Source organism: Cygnus atratus, chromosome 15, assembly GCF_013377495.2.
Source record: "Cygnus atratus isolate AKBS03 ecotype Queensland, Australia chromosome 15, CAtr_DNAZoo_HiC_assembly, whole genome shotgun sequence".
Lineage (NCBI taxonomy): Eukaryota > Metazoa > Chordata > Aves > Anseriformes > Anatidae > Cygnus > Cygnus atratus.
In genome coordinates this window covers 10,255,061-10,281,424 of record NC_066376.1, presented here as the reverse complement: position 1 = coordinate 10,281,424, position 26,364 = coordinate 10,255,061, and the positions used below count along the sequence as shown (strand labels likewise).

Genomic DNA, 26,364 nt, shown 5'->3' with positions numbered 1-26,364 from the left:
ACCTACAACAACTGTTTGAAGACCATGAACGCTGCTAATGGTATTGCTATGATAATTGTCCCAAAATTAGGGCATCGTAGACTGCAATCTCTTTGGCTGAAACATGCGCATGTTAACTCTGGTTATCAAAAGAAAATCATACATTGAAAAAAAAATTGATGGGGAAGACGTCAGTTCTGTGGAACTTGAAACAGCTAAAGTAACCCAGGCCACAGGGGGTTGGCAAGGGGAATGCAGGGGGCATGAATGCAAATTTGGATTTTCAATTGCTCTGATGGCAAATAAGAGTAAGGAGCTTTTCTGTATATATTTTTAACAGCACCCCTTACTGCAAACTGCTCCTTAGGATCACGAGAGAGAGAAACAAAAGCAAGCAAAATTTCCTGCTCGTACAGGTGCATTCTTCTTCCCAGCACAGGTGGCACCTTCCATAGCTGTTTGAAGGATTTTCTAAGCACACACTCCTAACTGACATAAGTGTGCTGACAAAAGTCTCTAAAGTAACCTAAGATTTCGTCAATAATGGACCTGAACTTAACCATAGCTTCCTTAAATCCCTTGCACTTTTTTCACACAGTAGAATAAAACTATATTATAGTTTGCAGAGGAAATCAACTTCCACAGGTAATTGACTTTTCCTAGCTCAAATTACAGATGTTAGCTTTAATAATTAGTTAATTCAAGACTAACTACAATTAATAAAAAGGAATTAAGAAGTAATTTTGCAAATCTTAGGTCTGAATCAACTAGGAGGATGCAGAGCAATTGTTTGCCATGTGGAAAAGCATAGCAGAATTGCAAAAAATGCTATCTGACAAAGCCTTGACACACTTTTTCAATGACTATTCAAGTTTTGAGTGTCCTATAAATTAGAGCCAGGATCCAAGTTTTGTTTCACATAATGTCAAACCCCAGATAGAATTTTCCACTTTCTCTAAGCACCCAGAGGGTGCCACAAAACTTTTTTTTTTCTTTTTTAAGCTACTGTGAAAAAACTGTACTTGTTTTTCAAGTCATCATTTGTAAAAATCAAGGATTACATCTGTAACATCTTCATTTGTTTGCATTAAAAATAGCTAGCTTTATAAACCCAAATGCTTCTAGGAACCCTCAAGTACCAGGTTTTCTCAGCACTTCCTTACTTTGTGCAGCCTCTCTTCTTTTGACTTTAAGCACTCTTTGTTTCTCTCTCCCTGCTTATATGTGCAGCCTCTTTATCACTGTTTCTACTCCTCCCAATATATTTTGTCCTTCCTCTTTTTCCTCTAACATTATCAAACCCTCTTAACTACTTAGAGAAGGGAAAGGAAAATTTAATGCATCTGTAGAATGCCATGTAATGCATGTCTTCAATGTTGATATGCACCAAAACAAAAAAATAAAAGAATATATAACATCATAATACTATTTTCTAATCTTAACTCTTACAGAAGGAAGAGAGATTAAAGTACGAATTCTGATATACTTGGACCAAACAATTTTTGCCCTACTTCATGTTTCCCTTAGATCAGGAGCAGAGTTTTGATACTTTTTTATTTATTTTTTTCCTGATGTCAAGCCTCACAAGTTTTTAGAGATTAAAAGACAACCATCAGTTACAAAGTAACGAATGCAGAAAGCAAGAACACAGTTAGACAACTATAGCTTTCTAAAAACAATCGACTCCAAGTATTTTAATTGTCAATTGTCACTGAAACATCCACAAAAGAATAGTGCCTTTTTGCAGTAGAACTTCCTGCATTATCTCAGCATGGTAATAAAATTTTAGATATCTAGGATATTTTTATTTCAACAATCATCAGTGCTTGGCAACAGTTCTATTGGAAGATAAATATTGTGTAATGTCTCTACATAGTTTGATGAGTAGATCAATCAATTAACATGGCAATAAATTAGCTTCATTACCATGTTTCAGTTATTATGAGGTGCTTTACTAATTAAAGTCACATATTTAAGCAAATGCTATTCCCAGTTTGTTCATGTAAATTATATTCCTCTTTATCAGAGTGCTCGCTTACTGTTACAGAACATACCTGAGATTTGCTAAAGAGATACTGAACTCTTTCAGTGCCAAGCTGGTAACAGAGGCTGGTCTTCAAAGAATGTAATCAGGTAAAAATCTGGCCACTGGCCACAGCAGTTTAGAACCTATTACGTGAATACTGTCATTTACTCTATTAGAAGCCACATATATGTACAATAGCTTTAATAAGTGTCATGCCATTACCAACTCTTTTTTTTTTTTTTTTTTTGAGAAATTAATCTATTCGGAATTGCATTTTAAACTTCCTTACTTCACACTGATATTGTTTTGCAGTATTTCAAGGTTTAATTATTTGCTTTTGAATGTACTGTTTAACAGATAAACACCTGCACCACCAGCAGAACACTGGGGCTGCATATAGTGTGAATTCCACGGACAGGACATTTTGCTGTCTTATTACCAAATGCCCCAAGAACTTTTTGCCTGCAACTGCAGACTGAACATGTGCTACAGAATGAGCAAAACAAAATTCCAAAATAGAATCATGCTACTAGTATTTCCCAAATCACTTATGCAACTGAAGTAATACCCTGTTATCCCCACACACACACCTGATGCAGCAATGCCATGTATCCTAACTACGTCACCTCAGTGACTACTCATCACTCCCATAGTCATATCAATACCTGAAATCCAAGCTAACTTTTTCTGCAAAATAAAATCATAAAACAAAAACTTCACTGCTAGGTTGATGTATTTGTATGCATGTGTGTAGGCTTTCGTTTAGTTAGGTTACATATAGACAGTCCAGAATTCACTTAAGAGAAGGGATTCCTATCATTAAATGCATAGACTCTGTATTAACTACCATTTCTGCTATTTTACTTACATGATACAGAAATACAGCTTACAATTATTTTGCTTTCTCATAGGATCAACTTTTGTAGCTTTTCATCCAAAAAGACTAGTTAATTAAGAGCTTTACTGCTGCTATAAATATATTATTATCAGTCCAGCTAATGAAGTCATAAAGGGAGAAAATAATTGTAATACTTCAGAAACCTCTCAGTAGCTATAAAACTGATTTCCTATAAATCATAAAGCAAGGGAGAGAACATTGGAACATGGCATAACCAGATAAGATTGCAAAAGACATTTTTCACCTTACTTGAGATTGAGATTTAAAGTCTTGCAAAAGGAAAAGATACCTAAATTCTCTTAAACTTAAGGCAAATTAAGTTCCTTAAGTTCCTTAAACTTAAAACACTTAAACAGTGCCCATATCTGCTGTATAATAAACTAACCTCTCTTAAGAGACAAAGGTACTGAATGAAATATAACTGATAGACAAAATATTTTGAAAGTAACTTTGAAAATGGGAATTTTCAATTTCAACTCCGATTCATTATCTGTAGGAACCTTTTATGCTTGAAAGCAACATTTTAACACTAGCAGTGGTATTGTATAGCAGGTAACTTTTTCTCTCTCATACCTTCAATATACCAATTTAAATGCTCTCAATGGTGATGACACTCTGACAGTTCTAAGTGAAATAAAGATAAGAAACCCAATAAGATAAATTCCTCAAACCACAAAGAAAACATTATTCTCCCACATTATTTGAACTTCACAGCCTGCAAGACCAAAACCAGATACTTGACTTCCCATACTGTCCAGTGCTAAATAATTATATAGGAACATTTACAGGGCAACTTCTTTGCTCTAAGTGTTAGACTGTTTGGTACTGAAGTTCACCTGACAATTCGTACCCAGGATCACTCTACCGTTCTTATCAGAACTTTACCTTCCAAAAAGGAGGAAGCATTTACAAAACGAGAAGGAAGGGTAGAAATTGTCAATTTTCGACAATTTAGCTTGAAAGACAGGTGATTTAAAGACAACCAACACAAAACAAGCAAGGAACACAGATTTTGCTATTAAATACATAATGTCATCCAATGAAATGAAGACAACATATTTTTTGAACATTATAATCTTCTAATAATCATTGAGAACTGATGACTGCTCTGGTGTTCAAACATCACACAGTCAACAGTTTGTAAGGACCTACTCTAGTCTTTGTTTTCTGATGATTTACTGAGTTAGTTCTCTTTTCTTTAAAGCATATGTTTGAGCAGCTACCAGGAGAGAACAAGTGTCCAACACTGTAGCTCAGAAGAACAAAGAAATAATAGCCATCTAGAAACTCTTAACATGTAGCTGTAGCCTAGAAAATTAGATAAAATGTAAATACTCGGCACAGCTATCTATGAAAATACTCACAAAATTGTATCTACACCTTTCGTGTATATGTTTTAATACAAACATATGCATTGCAAAAGCAAAAGAGTCAACCAAGTGGCAGTATTCTTATTTGAATAGCATTGCACAGCTAAAAGGCTTAGTATGTGTTTTAGTAGTTTCATGCCGTTTAGATTTTTCTTTGTTCATATGTAACATCTGTTTGACCAGCTGTTTATTTAGCTAACTCTTCTTTGTGCAGTGTTTATATAAAACACAAATCAAGTTAAAATAGCAGGCTGAGATTTTGGGAATCACAGACTTATAGACTATTTAAGTACTTCTGGAGGTCTCCTAGCCCATGCCCCTGCAAAAGTAGTGTCACCTAGAGCAGCTTGCCCAGCACTGTGTTCTATCAGGTCTTGAATATCTCCAAGGCTGGGGTGTCGACGACTTCTCTGGGCAACCTCTTACAGCACCTTTTTTTTTCTTTTTACTGTAAAAGCTTTTTCTTACATTTCTTCTATTTCAATTTGTGCTTATTATGAGGATAACAGGAGGAAAACCTTCACCTTATGAAAAATAAGGACATTTGATACAGAAGCCACTCAAAAAGAAAAATGAAACACTACAACATTCTGCTGAGTTTGTTTTTAGAACTTCTTACAGCTTTTTACATACTTGAAATCATATAGCCTATTACAATTTTTTATGTTTAATAATTTTACCTTAAAGACTTAATTACATGTGTAGGGAATTGTGACACTTGATTCCAAAGATATATATTTTTATATAATATATGCATTTACAAAGATCTAACGTGTGATATTTTCAGAGAGACTGATAAAAATGTGATTAAAACACAAGTGTACTTGTTATAACAAGTTTTATTTATCTGTAACATACCAAACATGAGCGCAAATAAAGTTAAATTTAAGTATCAACAGACAGGGCTTCACCAGCTAGCAGATGCGGCAACCTAATTCAGCAGTGCCAATTCTTGATTTAGGTTTTGCTCTGCAGGGACTCAAAAATTTAAGTTACAATGTCAATTTTATTATTAAAAAGAATGTGTCATTCAGCACATAAACAGACAAATTAGCAGGGACAGAATCTCTTATTTACATTGAGACATAAAAGTGGACTATAAAGGAAATTATTTGACCAAACCTGTGACTGAGCTAATGCACCATTAAAACTGAAAAAAATATACAAACCAAGATTACAAATAAGACTGATATCACAAAGAGTACATTGATGACAGTTCACAGATAAGGAATCAAAACCAATTACATTTCTTTGATTAACTGCTAGCATTTCATACAACAATGAAGAGAACTGCTAGCAAGCTGATTCAAATCATTTTACTGCAAACTGTTAACTGTACCTGAGTTTCAAAATAAAATTATTTCTTTGTAACAGTGGCAAGCTATTTCATACAGATCAATTAAAATGTTTTGCCTCATCAGACCTGTGCCCAATTGTATGAAATTACTGCACTCAAGCTGGGGAAAAACCCCAAAGGAACAACTCACAACAAAAAACCATTTTGCGTATTTCATCCAGTACTTAATAATCAGTGGTTTCAGTTTTAAAGATATTAATTTTGTTTTGTGTTCACCATCATTGTATTCTAGGAAGGAGATGAGACTTAAAGTGATTAATTAAAACTAGGCTTGTAATTTCTGTCAATAGGATTCCTAATCAGACAGAACCTTTATCAGATTTTTCATTTTCACTGAAGTGTGGTCATTTGATTTCACAATGAGAAGAATCTCTTTAAGACCACTTTTTTTTATTATTTTATATATTTCTTTACTTCCTAATAGACAGGTCTAATGCCACGAGGGTTTTTTATGCATATTAAGACTAACTTTTTTCTCCCAGACTGAGGTACCACTATAGCAGAGTTCAAAGAATAATACCACTCTCTATAGCAGAGTTCAAAGAATAACATCAATGCTAACTCTTTCATTAAAAAAGATGTAACCCTTCAGGCACCATATAGTTACAAAGCATAAATTCAGTAGATCAGAATTATTATTTGTATTTACGTTTTATATTAAAATATTACTAAAACTAATAGAAGAATTGCAGGTAAAAATGTTACAACTGAATAATTAAATAAACACTTGACAATGTCCAGCTTGTTTAAGGTCTCCTGTTGATGAAGCTCAAAATCCAGCAAGAAAAGACAATAGTGGAGAAGTTGGCAACATGAAGTGGAATGGAAATGCTTTTTCTTACTTACCAGTTGTGCCAGGTCATGATACTCAGAAAATAAAGGACATTGAGAATTCAAATGATAGCCTAGCTACGATGATACTGTGATACTTTCTAAAATATGCTCCATCATTGTCTGAAAGATCTACGTATTATTTAAATAATTCTGTTGTAGCTGCACAGAGTCTGATATCTCAATAGAAATATGTATTGGGAAAAAAAAAATCACTTTTTCTCCTGTAGATATAGTTATTTTCCTCAATGGCTAAGTTCATTTCCCAAATCCCACTAACATTTCCAAGGGAAACTATACAGTCTAGTTAAGAGAGAATGCTGACAGACCTATGACTTGAGAAAAAGCTCCAGCGAAATAATCCACAGAAGTGTATACAGAATCACACAATCATTTAGGTTGGAAGAGACCTCCAAAATCACCTAGTCCAAACTATACAAACAGAATTTTTTGCCATATCTGAATATGAAAGAATTTAATTTGTTATAATCTATTGCTTCAATGTGTTGAGAATTATGAAATTGCCAAATGCAAAAAAAAAAAGTTTGAAGAAGAACTAAGAAGTAGTCCTCTTGCAACTTGTGGTATAATATTATCTGAAGATACTTAGCATCAATGCAATGCATCACATCGGTGTTTACAAAGTGTTGACAAAAGGCGTTGACAAATTTCCTTGAACAAATTTCTTTCTTTCAAATAACTGCCTTGTTTAATACACAAAAATATGAGATCTAAATTCTATTTACACACTTGTAAAATGGCGAAGATCCACTCTCAGAAAGCAAGTTCACTGTTTAGGACTGAGAAATAAAGAGAAATTTTATTTAGAGTCTCTCAGCCTCTTATGTTAAAAGCAGGAAGGGAAAAACCACTGTTGTTGAAGTATCACTTTTCAAAGCAAAATAAAAGGATACTGCAATAAAGTAATTCTCTAACAATGGTAAGATGATTAAAAGAAACTGAAAAGTAGTATCATTGCTTTTACATCATTACTATATTGTCTCAGTTTATGAACTCACAGAATTATAATCTCACATAAACCACTACCATTTTGGTAAAAGCATGTAAATAATCCATCACAGTTCAAGTAATGAACTGCTACTATGAACATGTTTTTCATCAGTTAAGGCGAAATCTTCAAATTATATTTCTAACTAGAGTAGCCATTGTATTTCCTAATCTAATAGCTTCTGTTTTAAATTACTGTCCAGTTTTCTCTTATTTTAATATTTGTTTTGTTGCTGTCTTTATGAACTCTTGTAATGCTAAGATAAAGATTACTACTACAGCAACTCAATGTACCCTTGGAAAGAAATCATCATTTACTACAATATCTTATACCCCACATGGCTCAAAATTTAACTTCGTTCACAAGTTTTTCCTCCTCACTGGTTGAGGAGGAAAAACTAACTAGCCCTGACTTACAGATGTTATTGTGCATTACTGCTTGTCTGTGTGGAACTCAAGATTATTACTTATAATGAACAAAAGAAATTATGGGAATTTAAGTAACAATTGTTAAACCTCTATGTAGATACGATTCAGAATTTTTCCTGCTCTACATCTAAAACAACGAATTATGAAATGAAGTTGACAAGCAATTATCAGTTCACTAATTCACATAGCTATAGTTAACCATCTTAAAATTAAATATAATTGGAGAGGAAGAGCAAAAATTATTTGAGTTGAAACTTCAGTCACAAATGTATTTTGTATTGGCCCCCCCTCTTGTTTAAAAAAAAAAAATACAGCATGAAGCACAACTTTAAAGTGACTTAACAAAATGTCATTTATTGGCCTCTCAACTGGAAGTACTCGAAACCATTTCAGTCTTTACAGCCCTTAGTAAGATTCTACAAAATAGATTCTTAAGAACAGGAAAAAGGTAAGTCTCTTGAGATATTTGCCTCTACAAACACTGTTTTGGCATTTATGACAACAACCTCAAGGTGTCTCCTCAAATCCAGGAAAAAATGAAAAAAAGAGTGCCACAAAATCTTAGCATTCTTCCATTTACCTATTACACTTCTAATAAACACAGCTGTCCTGAAGTTAAGTTTAAACTTGAAAATCTAAAACCCTGCATAAGGCCATCAAGTAGTACAGCTAAGTATGTATGCTTCTACTGAAACATACTGATTTTAAACGGGTCTTGATTCTGCAAATTGATCCATCCATTCTTGCATAGTGCCTGTGTAGAGGCTTGTGAACGGCATATTTAATATGGCTTACTATGTATGAATAGGTGTTCAACAGATATAAAACTTGTACAGATTTACCGTACAGTATTCTAAAAAAACTATTAGTGAGAGGAATAAGTTAATGCCACTTGCAAAAACAATTTTGCATTAATATTACTTCTTAAACAGCTCTAAATATCATTTACAAATAAGGAACTATGTTTATAGCAAATGAAAAGATTTTAACAGATGATATCCTGATATGATTCTATATCAAATGGTTTGCTTTCAGATTCTTAACAGATGACTGTGTTAAACTATTTCTGGATGTATTCAGTGCTAACATCAATGAAGTCAGAACATACATCAGCAGATTGCAAAGTTCAGCTAGAAAGAGTTCAACAGCTTGACTTTTTAATTTGGTAAGTACACTAACAGTGATCCACCCTCAATCCCCAAAATAAAACTGAACACAAAAACACAAAACCCACATAAACAAAAGCAAAACAAAACTTAAAAAGCCAAAATAAAAGAGAATCAGACACTCTTGAAAGCTTTACACAGTTATTTTTGTTTAAAACCACCATTTAAATAAACAAAAATTAGTATGTATGTCATATATTCCTTTAAATATAACAAAAATACTCAAAAGCACTTATAATCTGAACAGGTGCCTTCTATTAGAAAAGCACTGTTTTTAAGATTTGGGAGATACTGGCAGTATATTTTAAATCGTGATGAAACAGGCTTAATATTTGCTTGACTACTTGACGGATACTTACACAAAAAAGGGCATCAGCTGAATAAGAGTCTCTTTTTTGGGATTGGCTGTGAATTCTGGCACAGTTTGAATAATTTTGTTCATTACGTTCCTTAGGTAATTTTGTAGCTGTTTGCGTCGCTCTTCTACAAATTTTGCATCCTAAAAATAAAAAGGAAAAAATATAAACAGTGCAAAGAATGTTTTGTTTTTGTTTTCCAATTCCGTAATGTCACTAAACAGTCCTAATAAGTATCAAATTTGATCTTCTGATGATCTGTATATAGTATGCCTATAGAAATATGTTAGCGATATGTAAAAACAAATCAAAAAACCAACACCTTGACTCTGCACTTGATAAAAGAAAATCACACAACCTAGTAAAAACTCCTTATCACAAAAACACCCACTGATACTGACTTCTCTCCTTGGCAGAAGGTCTCTTCTACGGACTAAAATTCTTTTTGTAGTAGTAGATCTCCAGAAGGTACTACAATCAGCAAGGCAGTGCATAACAGTGCAACAGAGGCAGTGGCCGTTTATGCAATCTCTTTCAACATCCAGAACTACTAGTCTTTGCAGAAGGAAATACCAATTTATCATTCCCACAATTTCTTCGTAATTCATACTTTCCAGAGACTGGGCACACAAACCCCAAAATGGATTCATATTTCTCTAGATTTTTTATTATTAATAAATCATTATTGTCTTAAGGAGTTTTCATACAGCAGATTGTTTTTAAGGACTATATCACAACTCCCATAAAAATGTTTTATTGATGTTCCTATAGTATTTTGGATCTCAGTATTTTATAAGATATTGGGCCTGATAAATAAAATAATTCTATATACTCCACATTCTGCTGAGGGACTTACAGATTAAAAGCCTAATAGCTAGCACAGCTCTACATATCCTGGAATTTACATCTAACTTAACTTCCTGTGAGGATTCATAATTACAGTGAACTACAATATAACGTCTAGCCATATATCACTCTCACAGAGGACTATAAAGGTTTCCAACAAAATCAGGTGCTGCCTGGTTTGTGCGGAAGCCAGTAAAGCTGTATCTCAGAAATGCAGGCACTCTGATCACCTGGTTTAAATGTCAGAGTATGTTCTTCAGGAACAAAGCCAACATTATTATTAGACAGTTACAGCTCTCAAAGGAAGACTATTTTCTATAAAATGTGTCTGTCCAACCTGTGTTATTTGTGTAAGAAATACTATTGAAATAATTTTTTGTTTCTTGCAAAAAAGCAACAACTCACCAACAAAACAGCATAAATGCGTTTGATATGCTACTAAAGAATTTTTGTGTATTAAAAAGGTTCAAGCCATGCAGATCGGAAGATTATTCCTTCCTTATGTTAAACAAACTCATCATCAAAGCAGGGAAGCTCCTTAGAATTCAGGATGATCACTGTAGAGTTTCTAGAACCCTTACTGACATTTTCTTCTTATCTCTCATTAGAGGTCAGCAGGAACAGCAATATTTTTAAAGAAAGAAGAGAATGAATCTGAATGACATTTCTCAGTGTAGTACTTTAAATTCATAGAATTACAAAAATTACAATGTTAACTAAGGTATGTTAGCAAATATTGGCAACCAAGACACATTCTACAAAAGCTTAAACTTATTTTAAGCTTCAACACGTATTTTCTGTCTGATAACCATATATATGTTAACATTTTGGAATTTTAAAAAATTTCCATTAGCGCAGCAATCTACTCGGTTTAGCCATGCCTTAGCTTAGACGAGCCTTTCACAAGTGGTTGACATTTTCACCATTGTCATTATCTGAGTGTAGGATTAAAACAACATAACAGATTTTTAATTCCATTAAAATCAGGGACAAATTATCAACTGAATTCATTACATCAACTGTTTTCTTAATCATTTGGGTAAAACACTATATTAAAAGAAACTGACACAGGAGGACACCTGTTGCTGTGCTTATACTCCATAGATCCTGTTTCTCCAGACTAAAATCTCTGAACAAACACACACCATCATCTTAGCATCCCTTTCCCAAGTTATGGTTATAAAATACAATGTACATAAAGGTATCACAGAAATACTATACGAATCCTGTATATTAAAAAATAACCCCAGTTTTGATAATGTAAGGAAGTCTTTTCTGCTCATCTTTTATTTGCGTATGAATATTTAACAACATGTAATTGTAATTACTGTAAGGTGTAACTGCTGAAGACATTCATCCTTACAGGTTTCAAAAAGCTAGTCAGTGCTCATCTTCTTTAGTTAAGCTCACAAAACTCTAAAATACCTTTTGTTCCTTCTATTTTCTAGATGTGAACTCACATTGACGTCCAATCCTGTTTGACATTCTGATGTTACATTAATGCATGGAAGAATCAAGATCAGTACAGAAGTAAAAAAACAAAACAAAAACCCACAACTATGAGTTATACAGTTTGCTATTTCTTTTCTAACAGTCACAATGTTTTTCAGCACCAGTTTACTACACACACATGCACACCCCACACACAAATCCCATAGCAAATGCTTCTGGTATTAATTGATTTACTGAAAAATGAAGAGCTGAAGAAGCCTGAGAACTCTTGGAAACCAATACTTAAAAGAAAAATCTGCACTGTTGACACTTCACGCAATCCGCTCCACTGTCACTTCCCAGCCAAATACAGTTACTGCTCAAAGGAACAGAGCAACAGCTTGCTTGCGCCCCGCCGCACTGACGAAGTCTGGACAAGAGTGCAGAACAGAAGTCTATACAAGCTGTTGGGAAACGTTAAAGCAAAAATTGTAATATGTGGTGACATATTAAAATAAAATAAAATGCTAATAATAAATAAAAACAACCCTAATGCAATATTTTAATAGGTAGTTATTACAGATTTTTTTTTCCCCGCTTTTCACTAAGATTTGCATTCCTATTGATTCCTTTGACTAGCTCAAGAAGCAGCCTTGCCCTCCATATCTTTTCACTCCAAGGGTTTCAAGCATCACATTGTCACGTTGGTAGGGACACTGATTTGCTACTGCCAGCTGCACGAAGCAGAAGACAGGACAGCATGGCACGTCACAGGGTGTCACACACAGGAGATCTCAAAGAAGAAAACCTTTGTAGAACAACTTGGGTTCTGAAAGCTTTAAGTACAGTAGTACTGGTGATGTGTGACTAGTGATGTTTGGCCTGGGAGACCGTTTCAGGTTTGGAGCGATCCCTTTCCCCTGCTCTTGACTGCGTATAATGGACGTGAAAGGAGCATCACTTTGCTCTGCGAGCCTGCTCCCAGCACAGACACAGCCTCAAGCCTTGAGTCCTTCCGAAGAATCAGCCTCATCCCCCACAGCACTTTCTTGGTTCTCCTTTTATCAGTTCACTCAATGTTGTTTACAAGCCCTCAAGAAAATCTCTGTTTTACAGTACCGCAATCATTAGCGGTTCTTCAGTTCTTAAGGTTTTTTGGTCACAAATCCTCAGCAACAGTATTTGCAGTGAAATCATTGCAATTATGTTAAAATTTGCTCTTGTGCAGAAGCTGCTCTCTTTTAGTCCCCCGTGTGTGCTGCACATGTATTTAAACCAACGCATTCTCTTTCACAGGCAGGACCACTTGGTTATAAACACAGGAGCAAAATGCTGAATATAGGTATTTTATATCACTTATGGCTAATGTAAAGAATCTCATTAACTACAGATAATAACTGCACAAAGCAGTTTTCTAATTAAACTGCCAGAACATGAATGGGGAATGAATTTTTGCTGTTTACGGCTAATCCTATTACGGCTTATAATATAGCTATTTTTCTGCCATTTATTCAAGTGAAATGAAAAAAGAAAGTCTCAGGAGTGAAACTCAGCCTGAAAACAGTTTAAAAATGCTCCTTTAGCCTGATATAAAATTGATCTCCAAAACCAGTACAGAGCAATCTCTACCACAAAATTCTGTATGTGTTCTGTTGCCCGCTATCCTTACCAGAAACAATGTAATCCGGGGTCAAAACAACGCAGCTGTAGGTCTGTACTTTGTCAACACACGTGTGTGGCACAACAGCAGGTTGGCTACTCAGAGGAATTATTTTGCCATTGTTACTGCCAAGTAGCAGCAGTGATAAAGAGTTCTTGTCACAGAGTAGTAAATAAAGCAATTGATAGCAGAAAAACACAATTGGTTCAAAGCCTGGCCAGCTTTTTCAGCCTCAAATTATAAAAAGGTAACTGCTACCCTTTTTTCATTGGACCCAGTTATCTACAACTCTTAAAGGACATTCTTACACATTTTCACAGCATTAAAGGTTTATTTTTTTTGGAAATTTATTTTTTAATTTATTTTTTTTGGAAAATAAACGCATGTATTGGAAGAGAAAGTACCAGTACTAAATGAAGGTACACATTTTCCTCACTGAAGAGAGATCTTACTAACATGGCTAAAAAGGAGAGCCCTGCCCTCAGAAATATGGATGGTACTATTACAAGGATCGGAAGTATTTTCTGAAGTTCAGGTAAGAGAAACGTATAGAAGAAATGGAAAGGGTAGGGTGAATAAATAGCAGGTCTCGTCCTTATGACATGGAAAAAGAATTTATTTCTTGAATTGCCAACCTAGTCATTGAAACAGTTAGGTTATGAAAGTAAGATCTTTTCTTTGCCTCATCAGTACCTTAAGAAGTCTTTTTAGTTGCAGGAATGCTTTATGAATTTTACCTGTCTTTACCACATGTATTGCTTATTTTTAAGAGACAGCACTAACAGAAAACCAAAAAAAAGCTATAAAAATAAATTTTTGAATAATCGCACTGATTTTTTTTTTCCCAGAAGCACATACCAAAAATGGCACTAAAAACAGCTTTATACAAATTTGGTTCCTATACTTTCAAGAACTGTATCTGTTTATAGAACACAAATTATACATCATTTGAAATTATTACAGAAAAAAACAGACGATTCTATAATAAGCTTTTCTCCATTTCAATACAGAACATACTAGATCCTTCCATAACCACTCTGGGAGCACTCATTTTCTAGTACTTTCCTGAGCTAGGCTTCAAGTAAGTCTCCCCGTGAAGATATCTGAACAACAGGCTCCAGTCTTACCAGCTGTAAAACCACGAGGCAAGGCTAGCTGGCCCTTTCAGTTCTTATAACTCAATTCGGTGACAGACTGAATGTGCCCTCCAGACTTAATTTGTTAATTTCTTTGCAAAGAAATTTAACTATTCCTTGTATAAAATACCTCCTACTCTATTCATGATAAGCTCCAATCCTTGAGCCCACAGCAGTAGAAGGCGCAAAAGTGTGCTCAAAGCAGACAGGAGCTCTGCTTTTAAGATTTAAGATATCAAGTTCGGAGATAAACACTTCGCACACACATAACCTCTGTGCAAGAAATTATTTACAGACAGCTACCGCTGCTCTTAGTCAAGATGCTGAAACTGACTTACACTCATACCTGAGAAGCAGCTCTGATCTGGCTGAAGAGAAAACCTCACATATTCAGTGCCACTTGAGTAACAATCCATGAAAGCATTCGGAATGTAGGAAAGGAACCAGCACTTGCAGGGATGCATTGCCTGTAACCATAAGCCACTGCCCTTCCTATTTGATTATGAATCCTTCTGACCGTGTTAAAAGACAGGATGATATGTAATACAGGGACTCAACTATATAAAAAATATGGACAGATTCTGATATACATCCATAGGGCATCTTGGCCACATGTACCACCCATTTATGTAGAGTAAACTTACACTGTAAACTAACTAAATTAACAAATTGTTAAATGAGACCTAACATACCAGCATGCACCTTCAATTTGTCGGCATATTTTCTGAAAAATAGAACTACCTACATGTTCTCCACAAACCACTCTTAAAATGACTTCCTAGCCCTCAGTTCAAGAGCACATATTTTGATTAACAGTCCACAAAATTTCAGTTAACAAGCAAAAAGGCTTCAGATTGCAAAGTATCAAAACACATCTGGGAAACTACACTGCTCTTATTGTTCAATCTGAAATTAATAGCTCCCAAAATATTTTATGAAATTATTTTTGACTGAGAATTTTCCAAGCTTCTACCCTGGCAAGAACTATACATTAGCAAACTACTAATATCAAATTACGAATTTCTAAGAATGAGAACATACAATGGAAATCTTACAGACTCATCAAATATTAGATGATGATGTTAAGTTATAAAACTAAAAAGCAGAGCCTGACATATCATATTTGCTATTACTCTGTTTTGCAGGGTTTTTTTCGTTTTGTTTTGTTTTATTACAAGCCAAATTCATTCCAGCTTGCAGTTTAAATTGTTTCACACAACTGCTGGTCTTTCAATACACTGTTAGTATGTAGCAGATGGCAAAACATTGATATTCTTCATTATTAATGGGACAGCTCACTTAAGATGTTTCAAACATTTTCCATGGGCTGTTGAAAATGGTATGATTGCCATGGTTACCTGCCATGATTTAGGGACAGATAAAACACGTTTATATTGTGGGTTTGGTGCTGCTGCAATCAATATAAAATGCACTGCTTCCAATGTTCTGAACACTAGTTCTCATTTAACTAACCTATTGTTAGCATTGGGGAAAAAGCACAGCCCAATCCAACTCCATTAAAACAAAAGGAAATATAGCTTTGGACTTCAATGAGAGCTGTATTCAGCCTTTGCGAGAGCACACCATGCATCCCTTCCTAAATACAGCTAACAACAGTGCTATTCAAAGATGAGCCCATAAATGCAGAACTAAACTCGGGTTATTCTGGTGTAGTCTAATATTTTTCACCACCTTGGTCAACCAGTCTTAACCAAATTATCGTATCATTTTTTTGTTTAGAAGACACCAAATTGCACACCTCTAAGTGAAGATTGAAATGACGGGCTGAAATGGGAGCTAAACAAACATTCAATTGCTGAGTCATTATCACGACTAAAAAATAGTTAGATTACAATGATTAGTTTTTACACTAACTGATATCTTTGCAAAGGTCACAATGAAACCCAACCTGAATACACCTGTCAATGGATGTCCTTCCATAACTACTGCATGAAGAAAATTTTACAGAGGTACAGCTTCCAATCCTGAATGTACCAAGCACTGCCATATTGCACAAAAAGCAAAATTATTGAAGTTATGTGAAATTAAAATCTCCATCCTATTTGTAATGCCAATTTCTGTGTGGCAGAATAAGACTTCCATTATACAATAAAACATGGAAATACAATACATGAAATTGCCAGAAATCACCATCCCACTGTGAGATCTTTTTGTACATTTACTGTTCAGTGGAGCCAACAGTAATTCAATGGGATAAGATACAAAGAAAAAATCAAAGAACTGTCACTTCTGAAAATATATCTTTCTTTAAACAGAGATTTACTACATAATTGTAATTATTACTCTGTTTCTCCAGAGTAGTTGATACATTTCCACCTCTAGCTGGGGCTTTATTTTACTGATACCAGAAAGAAAGCAATCCTTGAAGTTAAGTCATTTGAAAAAGGCATTGCTGCTACATATCCCCCTGAGTTCAGAGCAGCAGCAGCCATGCTGAGGGCAAACCACAGCCCTGGTGATGCCCTCAGTTGGGCCCAAATTTACTTGGAGATGTGCCACACTCATTAGCATTTCTAATCGCCTGAGATGTGGGACGTCCCCTGCAGTATTCCGCAGGGCTGCTCAGCAAGGAAACGGTTGCTTGGTGCTGTGTCAGGTGCTTCTTGGGTCACCAAAAGTGCTGCAAGCTCAAGCTATGCCTTGCAAGTATGTTGTGTGTGGTTTTTTTTTTTTTCTTTTTTCTTCCCCAAATGGTAATTTCTGAAAAAAGTCTTACCTTTTATTTTGAGCAAGAGGGTACCTTATACATCACTGCGTTTGATCCAGCTAGTCATAACTAAGGTTCTGCCTGTGCTCTCTTTGGATACAATGGTGCACTATTAGGCCTCCTATGTGCAGGTCCAGAGAGCAAGCATCTTAACAGATGCATAAAAGTCTGCTTGGACAGAGGGAACTTCCCAGGTCCTAACAAAACAACAAACAATCCTATTTTCATAAATTCCTTCCCAATGCAATCCCAGAACCTTGACCTTAAAATACCCAGCATTTTCAACCAAGCAGTATCATCCAGCCAAACTTTCTCAAAACCAGATTTGAGAAAAGAGTTTAACATGAAAAAAGAAAGCTTGAGAACAAAACCAGAACTGATCTCTTTTTATCGCTGTGCTTAATTTCACTGCTAGAAGCACTCAATTGATAATGTTATTCTAACAAAATTCAGGCTCATCTAAATATTTTTAATTAAAAGGCATAAATGCCCACCATGCGTCAACTTGTCAAGGAATCAACTGTTCATTAAAAAGCATCAATAGAAAACTGCAGCTTACAGCATTACCCCTAGGGCTTATCTTCTGCTCACCTATTGAACAGGGAAATTGTATTTGTTTTCTCCTTAGACCAAGTACATATCAAACTACTCTTTTTTTTTTTTTTTTTTTTTTCATTCAGGAGCTTCTGGAAGCTACCAAAACAGTTCATGAAATTGAGGTCCATTTCTTCACTAGCCTATATTGCAGTAATAACTATCAACAACATTAGTTAAAATACATCTCGGTTCAGTGCTTTCTCCCCATTGCAGTTTTCTTTCATTTCCTCCTTTATCAGGTTTGAAAATGCCCTGAAGGTCAGTAAATAAGACATTAAGAAAAAAATAAACAACCCCCCCAAAAAAAGCATTAGAAACATGGCACAAACAGTGCTTAGTGTACAATACTGTATAAACAAGCTTACAGTGATGCCTTCCCTCAAAAAAAAAAAAAAAAAAAAAAAACACAACAATCAATGATCCAAACCCACAAACAGGTTAACCAAAACTACAAGTTCTCTTCTACCTTCTCAGCAAGCAAAAGCAATTGGTTTCTGTATTTTCCCCAGAGCTCAGTAACAATCATTTCCCTACCACGTTTCCATAGATTATTTCCCTTCCCAGCCAAAACCCTTCAGCAGAACTTATGCCTCCCGTTTCTTGTTGCACGGATCTAGCATGGCAGGACAGGGGGGTACTGAGGGATGGGTGCAGACTGCCCCAGAAGTGACGGATCAGCATTACAGGGAGGTAGGTGGTCAACGCCCCGCTGCCTTGGCTCCCGACACATTTAGCTAAGAGCACAGTGACCTTGCTCAGTTTGTTCATAGCCAACAACATCTAAGACATCTTAAAGGAGATCTGAAGGTCTTCTAAAGAAGACTGCTAGCCCCTGACTACCATCGACACCTCGGGACCAACACTACCCAAATACTTCTATTTGAAATGTTTTTAACTCTAGCAATAAATATATAATTTTCCAAAAACCAGAAAAATTCATTAATTCAGCAGTTGACCATCCCAAATGTCAAACAGTACAGGGATGCAAGATGGTCCTTCAACTTTATTCCCACTCAAAAGACTGGATTCTCCTTTAATAGAAATTTTATCTAGATAGGACAACTCAAGTTTCTAGGAATAAATGTGGAATATTGATTTCCAGTGCCTGCATATAAAGATATTTTACATGGTAGAGTGAGTAAAACCAAAATTTTCAAGCAGAAAACTTCTCTAGCATTTTACATGATCTGAAGTATTTGATATTTAGTTTTCTCCACTTCAAATAAAAAAGTAACACTTAGTATGTTTATTATCAGCAGTTCCCCTAAAAGGTAGTGAAATTAAAATATAGATATTTATAAAATAACAGATTTCAGAGGAAAAAACAAAATCAAGCATATTGATAGGTACAAAAAGACAGAAAAATTAAGGTAAAAGTTTCAGATTCAAAGAAAGGAGGATTTAGTTTTATATTTGTCATTGGGTGTCTCTCATAAGATCTCCCCAAACAGAAATTTATTAATCCCAGTAACTAGCTAATTTTGCATCACCAACACAATAAGAAATAAATTTAGAAAGTTATTTTTACATTTTCATTTTATACCAGAAGGGTACTAGAATACCTAAATGACGCACAGGGAGTTATAAAACCACAATATTTTTATCTAGCAGTTGTCCAAGCAGCATGTAAATTACATTACTCCCCCCCAAACCCCCCAATGTCATCATGTAAAGCAACACCATCTGAACTGTTTCTACAGGCTTCATCTTCAGTAATTTCTTCGAACAAATTGCTTCTCTTAACTGCAGTATTTCAAGACAGGGAAAAGAAAACCCTTCAGAGGCAAAACTTTATTTTATAGATACCAAATATTTTGTGCTCCTTCTAACTAAAGTTCAACAGCAATTTTTTTTTTTTTTAATTTGAAAAGAAAAAGACTCAATTCACGGTTCCCATGAAACGTTACACATAAGCACCAAGTGAACACCTACATGCACATATGAATTCAGTGAGACATTTTGAAAGAGATGCATAAGAGTTGTCATACTGTTTATCTTTTAAATTAAACCACTAAAAATAAAATATACTGCCATGCACTGTGCTAGCTTTAGCCTTCAAGCTGAGTTTTAGGTAACCCAGACATTTCATAGCACAGAACTTCAAGATGAAGCATTTGCTATAAAGTATTTGTAATATAAACGCTAACCATTTCCTATTGACTTATTTCTCTTCTCTTAGATAGTGATATGGCCAAAAAATGGAAATGAAGAAAAACTGAACTCTCTCTTTTTTTTTTTTTTTTTTTTTTTTTTTTAAGTGCTTTATACATAAAACATCAAGTGAGTCTTTTCCAGATAAAAACCCAGAGGATCTGCGTGAATCCAGGAATCCACTTTGGACACCAACAGTGAAAATGGCTGGCTTGACCACAGGCCTGAATCAGTATGGCCATTTCTCTCCTCCTAGGAAAGGGAATTGCTCCTCCTCCGTTAAGGTTTATTTTGAATCTCTAACAAATGTAGTACTTGTTGGCATCACTGTATCATCTCTTCTTATACTACACTACAATAGCAAATTTAATTGACTATTTTGATTCAACTGGTTTATAATAAAATGTTGTTATAATACACAGTCTTAGTGACATTTACATCACATTTAGTCATACCACAGTTGTTTCTTCTTTTACATTTTTGCCTTATTAATTCATAGGAAAAATGTATTTTGTTACACAAGCAGCCAGAAATTGTGAACTAACAACAAAAGCTACCCAGCTTTGTTGGGGCTGGTATTGTAACTCACTTTAACAGACATAAGTAGCTACAAACAGGCTTCATGTGCCACATTATATAATTCGGACTGCATATCCTATACTGTGCTCCTTGTGATGATTCTTTTAAAGGTGACTCTAATCTCAAGAGAAAAGCATGACAGAAATATAAGTTATGGAATTGGATTTCACTTCACCCAAGACTTAAAATCTGAAATACTCTGTAGTCCTCACTGATGCACATGCAACAGTGACAGAAAAGAGATGTGCTGTGTCTAGAAATCTTAATTATGGCAAATGTGAAGTTCTTTTTATTTCTATCTGTATGGTACTTCCATTAAGTTACCTATTTGTAAATTGGACTTTATTAACTTCATCTGCATGGCTATACATCTTTGTCAACTGAACTTTCCAGTTAGAAAGTAACATGGTGAGCTTAAAGGACAACGTTTCCTTTATCACTACAGAATCACTGTTATGGAATTAACATTTATGGCTAAATATGTGAAATTGATCTGAGTTTTTCCTGATTTGAACACAACAGAAATGGATCTCTTTCTTTCCTTTTTAATCAAGCTACAGAAAATGCATGTCTGCCATATTTATATTATCTATAGTTTTTCTAAAACCCACCAGCAAGATAGTAGATGAAAATAACTGTAATAACTAGTTCCACTAAGAAGGCTGAAGACCAAAATCTAATCACTTTGAAAATCAAGAATGATATAGAATTTAAGCATATATATTACAACATCCAAAAATCAAATTAAGTAAGCATTAGTAAAAGTAATCCGCAACTTCAAATTACTAAGATATAACTTAAGGATTTACATTTCCAAAGTTTTCTGCCCTAAATAAATGTATTCTATTTCTGAAGCAACAGAAAGTCATAATTTTCTACTAATTCTCTGTGAAGACATGGGGTATCACAGCTTCGCACTAAGAAATATTATTTAGCCCACTGGCCCAAAGGCATTAGCTAGAAGTTCTGCTTTTTTCTCTGCTTTCCAAGTCACAAGTCACTATAACAGTTTGACTTTGACAAACTACTTTAACAAAGAATAGTTTCTCTGACCTACTAAACCTCGTAAAGTACAAAAGCACATACATCTGTACTTTAGATTTCAATGCAAGCCAGATGTACTTAAATTTTAGGATGCCCTGAAGTGCCCTGCTGAATCAGGGTGCAAAGCCACCCAAGCCTAAAGTTAAATTACATCCTTCCCTAAGATTTTTTTTTCCCTAAACACAGTTATTCTGGAGACTGTCTATATCTTTTCAGCATCTTCAGCAACATGCAAACAGACCAGATGTTGTTCAGGAAAAAAAAACGTAGCTGTGCTGGCAGGGAAAAAAAAAAAAAGAAGCCGTCTACACTGTTAATATAAAGACAGAGACAGGACGTCCACTGACAAACAGGAGAAAGATAAATTCCCTGGTGAATAGAATTTGCAGAGTTACCAAATATATTCCAGAAACTACCTTCACCTATCTCCTAAATGTTGCCATTAATGTTGTCATACATGTGTATATTTATGTATTTGTGTGAATATATGAATAGATATTTTTAAGATACATACACATAATACTGACAAACTTTAAAAATAATTACATACATGAAACAGCCTATCATTTAGCTTAGTTACTGGGGTGAGAGGGACACAAATTTACTTTATTGAACTGATGTTTGGGCATGAAACAAGCTATTGAGAGCTCACAGACTTCAGCTGCACAGGCTAAAATGATGAATGATGTTGCTCCCAGCATTTTCTCCTAGACAGAAAACTTATTTTAGATTTCTGTATTGCTCTTCCTATGCAGTTGAGGAGTCATGGCAAAGTCACTCTTCTAATCTCAGAAAAGTGCTGTGTGTTCTTTTCATATTGGATATCCAACATTTTAAAGGAAAGCAAAGGATATCATGCAGTCAAGTCAGCACTCAGCAGAAAGCTACCTGATTCAATTTCTACACATTTAGACAATCACTGAATTCACATCTTTCACTGGAGCAAAGAATCATTTCTATTTTGATATGTCCTCTACTAGGACAATAATACCCTTGCAAGAGGATAATTAGATGCTTATCCAGTTACTAAATCCCATTCTGCATTGGGCAAATTCTAACACTTAACGAAGTAGCAGCTGAGATTTTAAGGACATTGCAACATTCAAAAAAAAAATGGAATAATTGACTCAGGAAGTACTCACGTATTATTACTTAACCATTAGATTGAAAGCAACAGTTCAAGAAGCAAGGCACCAACACAGCACCAACAGAGGTCAGAAGTTAACTGCAAGAAAATTGGGCTCATCTTAAATGAAAAAAAAAAAGGGTATATTTTTATATAAAAGCATACAGGGATCCCTTTGCAATGAAGTGTTATGATCGCATGAAGCTTGTCTTCATGAACTCACGAACTCAGTATTCTCTAGACCTAGAAATGCTTGTGGAACCAAACCAGTCCCTCAGCCCTTAAGAACCTGGCAGGAAGGCAGCAGTCACAACAAAAACTTAAACTGCAATAATGGAAATATGAATTCAAAAGATCCAAAGTACCTGAAGGCAAGCTGAAATGCAGAGATCTATTTCTTGCAAGAAAACCATGGTTAGAAATTACAAGTCTTGGTATATACAGCTGCATATAAAATACTTAGGAAACCACCAACCAGGCTGATACATGGGCAGCATGTTTTAAGATTACACAACAAATGGTTCAAATGATAAAAATACAGTTCATAAGTTTTGAATAAAAAGATTTGCAGTTTTAAAAAAAGCAAAGTACAAACATGTATGAGTAACTCCACAGTGACATTTCTCTTACACATGTAATGAGAACAAGTGTTTCTCGGTTTTGCTCAGAATATCAATAAACTGAAGGAAGAATATTTATTCTTGCAAGGACTACTTATAAAGATTTTGCCAACTACTTGGCAGCAGCACTGAAAGATCATTAGTAGAAAATACACAGTATGGGGACTAGAGTAAGTAAGAAAATACATCAAGTTTTACAAGCATTACTGTTACGATTTCCTATCAGTTTATCCACTTTGGTAATTAACTGTTCAGATTTGATTCAAAGCAACACTTATAAATCAAATTATTCTTTTCATTGTTTTACATTAGTTCTAATTTGCTACATGCAAATTAAACTGAGACACTGAAAATAAGGTTAACAACCTGAAAGCCAAATAAACACACTTCTTTGTAATTGAAAAAAGGTTACTTGTCCACAGCAGTATTCTTTCCTCTTCTCTGTTCACTGTCTACTAATTGGTGACTTTATTAAGACAGTTTTCTGTACATTAAACGTTTCCTCAAGTGTTAAAGCCAGTTTCTAATTCTACATAATTTGTTGAAAGATCATGAAAATGAACTCTAAGATCATTTGTCCTACCTTAATGCTAACAAGCAGAAGGCACAAATACATTAAAAACAGAATAAACTATTAATAAGAATACTAGATTCTTAATCTATTGTCTTATGATTGTTAAACATTGTTAAATATTTTAACAATTTGTTAATTGTTAAATATTTTCAGATTTCACTGCTACTTGATGACAACATATCAGCAGTAAAAAATATTTCATTTTCTCAATTTTTAAATTAGCTGAAATACTGAGTTTGGCATTTTCTCTGTCAAACTTCAGTTTTGTATTTGAACATGATCTCCCTGATTTCTATTGTAGTAAGCAAGAAAATAAGAATGAAAATAAATAGTTCTCCATAGTCTTTTCTACATTACTGTCCTCTGCTAAGTTTCCTCCTCTGTGCTCCAATTTTTTGCATAGTAAAACAGCGGATAGTGTTTTGTTACTATGCAGTAATGGTTCTAGGTCATCCTGTGGAACATGGTCCTCTTGTGGTCCTGGAGGTTCCCTAAACCTGAGGCATATACCTAAACACCAAACTTAGTGTGGGTATCAAGGAAGGTGTTGATTTCAACACAAGCTCTTTCTTTCAATGCCACAATTTCAAGGGAGCACATCACCTTCACTAGCCTCACAAACAGAGATGCAATGAGTAACATCAATCAGGTACAGACCTGGTGGATATAAAAGCACACAACACCATTTTCCAAAACTTGTGAAATAGCCATGATTATGAATTTACACATGGACGACTGTTTTATCAATATGCTATTTGGGTATCTAACAATATTGAGGATTTGTAGAAAATATGAAAGCCATAGACTGATCTAAACTCAGAGATGCTTTTTTAGCAGAATTTAGCTACAAAATCGCTCTTTAGGTACTAATTTAAGATTGGATTGATTAATCTAGAAATGTGAAGACAGCTGCTATTCTATTTAAAAAATATAACTAAGATTAGAGAGAAAAAAACCTCTTCTGAAATTTAGCAACATATCAAACAGACAACAATGCCCATAAAAATTAAAAATAAGAAGCAGTATTGAAACAAAAGTAGTTAGTAGTGACAATATCTCTTCCCATGTTTATTACCAAATATTTTAATGTGTAAGATCCTGCATAAACCTCTCATCCTGTACTGAAAGTTAGAATCATAGAATCATTTAGGTTTAAAAAGACTTCCAAGATCATCAAGCCCAACCCTTAACCTAGCACTGCCAAGTCTACCACTAAAACACGTCCCTAAGCACATCTATACGTCTTTTGAATACTTCCAACCACTTCCCTGGGCAACTTCAATGACAATCTTAGAGTTGGCTAATGTCTCATGATAGTACTCTTCCAGGAGTACAATGGATGGCACCCAAAGAGCAGATACTTTTTCTGAGACCTGGTATGATGAAAAGTGATTCTGGGATTATGCACAATTAAGGGAGAACTTTGACCCAAAGCTAAAGCACTGAAAGAAAAAGCAATGCAAAATTTTTTGAGTTGCTCAACTGTTTTCTACATATCAGTTACGTAACTGAAGTTATAATTCAATTAGTATTTAAAGTAATTAGGATGAAAAACTTAAAATAAGCTTAAAGGAAGGCTTTCCTAATTTACTGAAGTGGCTGGTATCACTTCAAAAAAAGAGAACGAGTTATGTAACAAAGAGGAAAATACATTGTTTCTAATTACAAAACTCTACTAGAAATTAAAAGTGCTTAATCTTCTAATACATGAAAAAGCAGAAAAGTTCTAAGTACTTTCATTTACTAGGTTAGTAGACAACACACTACTTTAACTCTGGACTTCACTTATGCCAAGCAAACAGATCTATGATTTTATTGGTGAATTCCACATAAACATATATCACTTATTATTCCAGTTCATGTGCATTACTACTCATTTCATGTCATGTGTGCCAAGCTCACCTACTCATTTTTATGGAACACTTGGGAACTCATTTTAACTCAGAGCAGAGTTACTATCTATAAACATTCACAATCCATACTCACTCAAGTCCGAACGCCACTAAGAAATCTGCAAGCATCATTTTTTCTATTTGTTTTTGAAATTTTATTTCATATGAAATAATGTTGTATGAATTAATGATGGTGATTTTTCTTCCATAGACGAAGTTGCCACAGATATAATTAGAATGATTCTGGCATTTTAACAATACAAGCATTAATGCGGTCTTAAGCCAAATGTGTCATGAAGATCTTTGGGTATTATAATGATTATCTCAGCTTTCCTTCAATGACTGAACTGTTCATTATGATTGGTACTTCTTAGATATTTGATACAAGGACGATGATATGAAGGCAAAAAATATGTAAAATGAGAAAATCCGATATAAAAGGAAAAAAATGGTTAATATAAGGAATGCTGATTTAAGCACTGAGTGATTTATTATAAAAAAGTTTTTACAGTCACAAGCATGATTTAAATCTCAAATAGTTGACTTATGATAGTTAAATT

The 26,364-nt window shown here is 34.6% G+C and overlaps 1 protein-coding gene across 4 annotated transcripts in view; it reads right to left on the bottom strand.

The window, feature by feature from the left end:
- The window catches only part of SNX29 (sorting nexin 29), a 140,284-nt gene that overhangs the window by 27,602 nt on the left and 86,318 nt on the right, over positions 1-26,364 (bottom strand). For 3 of the 4 annotated variants that reach the window (XM_050713722.1, XM_050713720.1, XM_050713721.1), the window contains one exon: positions 9,424-9,563. In XM_050713722.1, the coding sequence (XP_050569679.1) occupies positions 9,424-9,563 (140 nt within the window). Of the gene's footprint in view, positions 1-9,423; positions 9,564-12,042; positions 12,162-26,364 lie in introns of those variants that run through there. The other variant, XM_050713723.1, reaches the window with a different exon arrangement.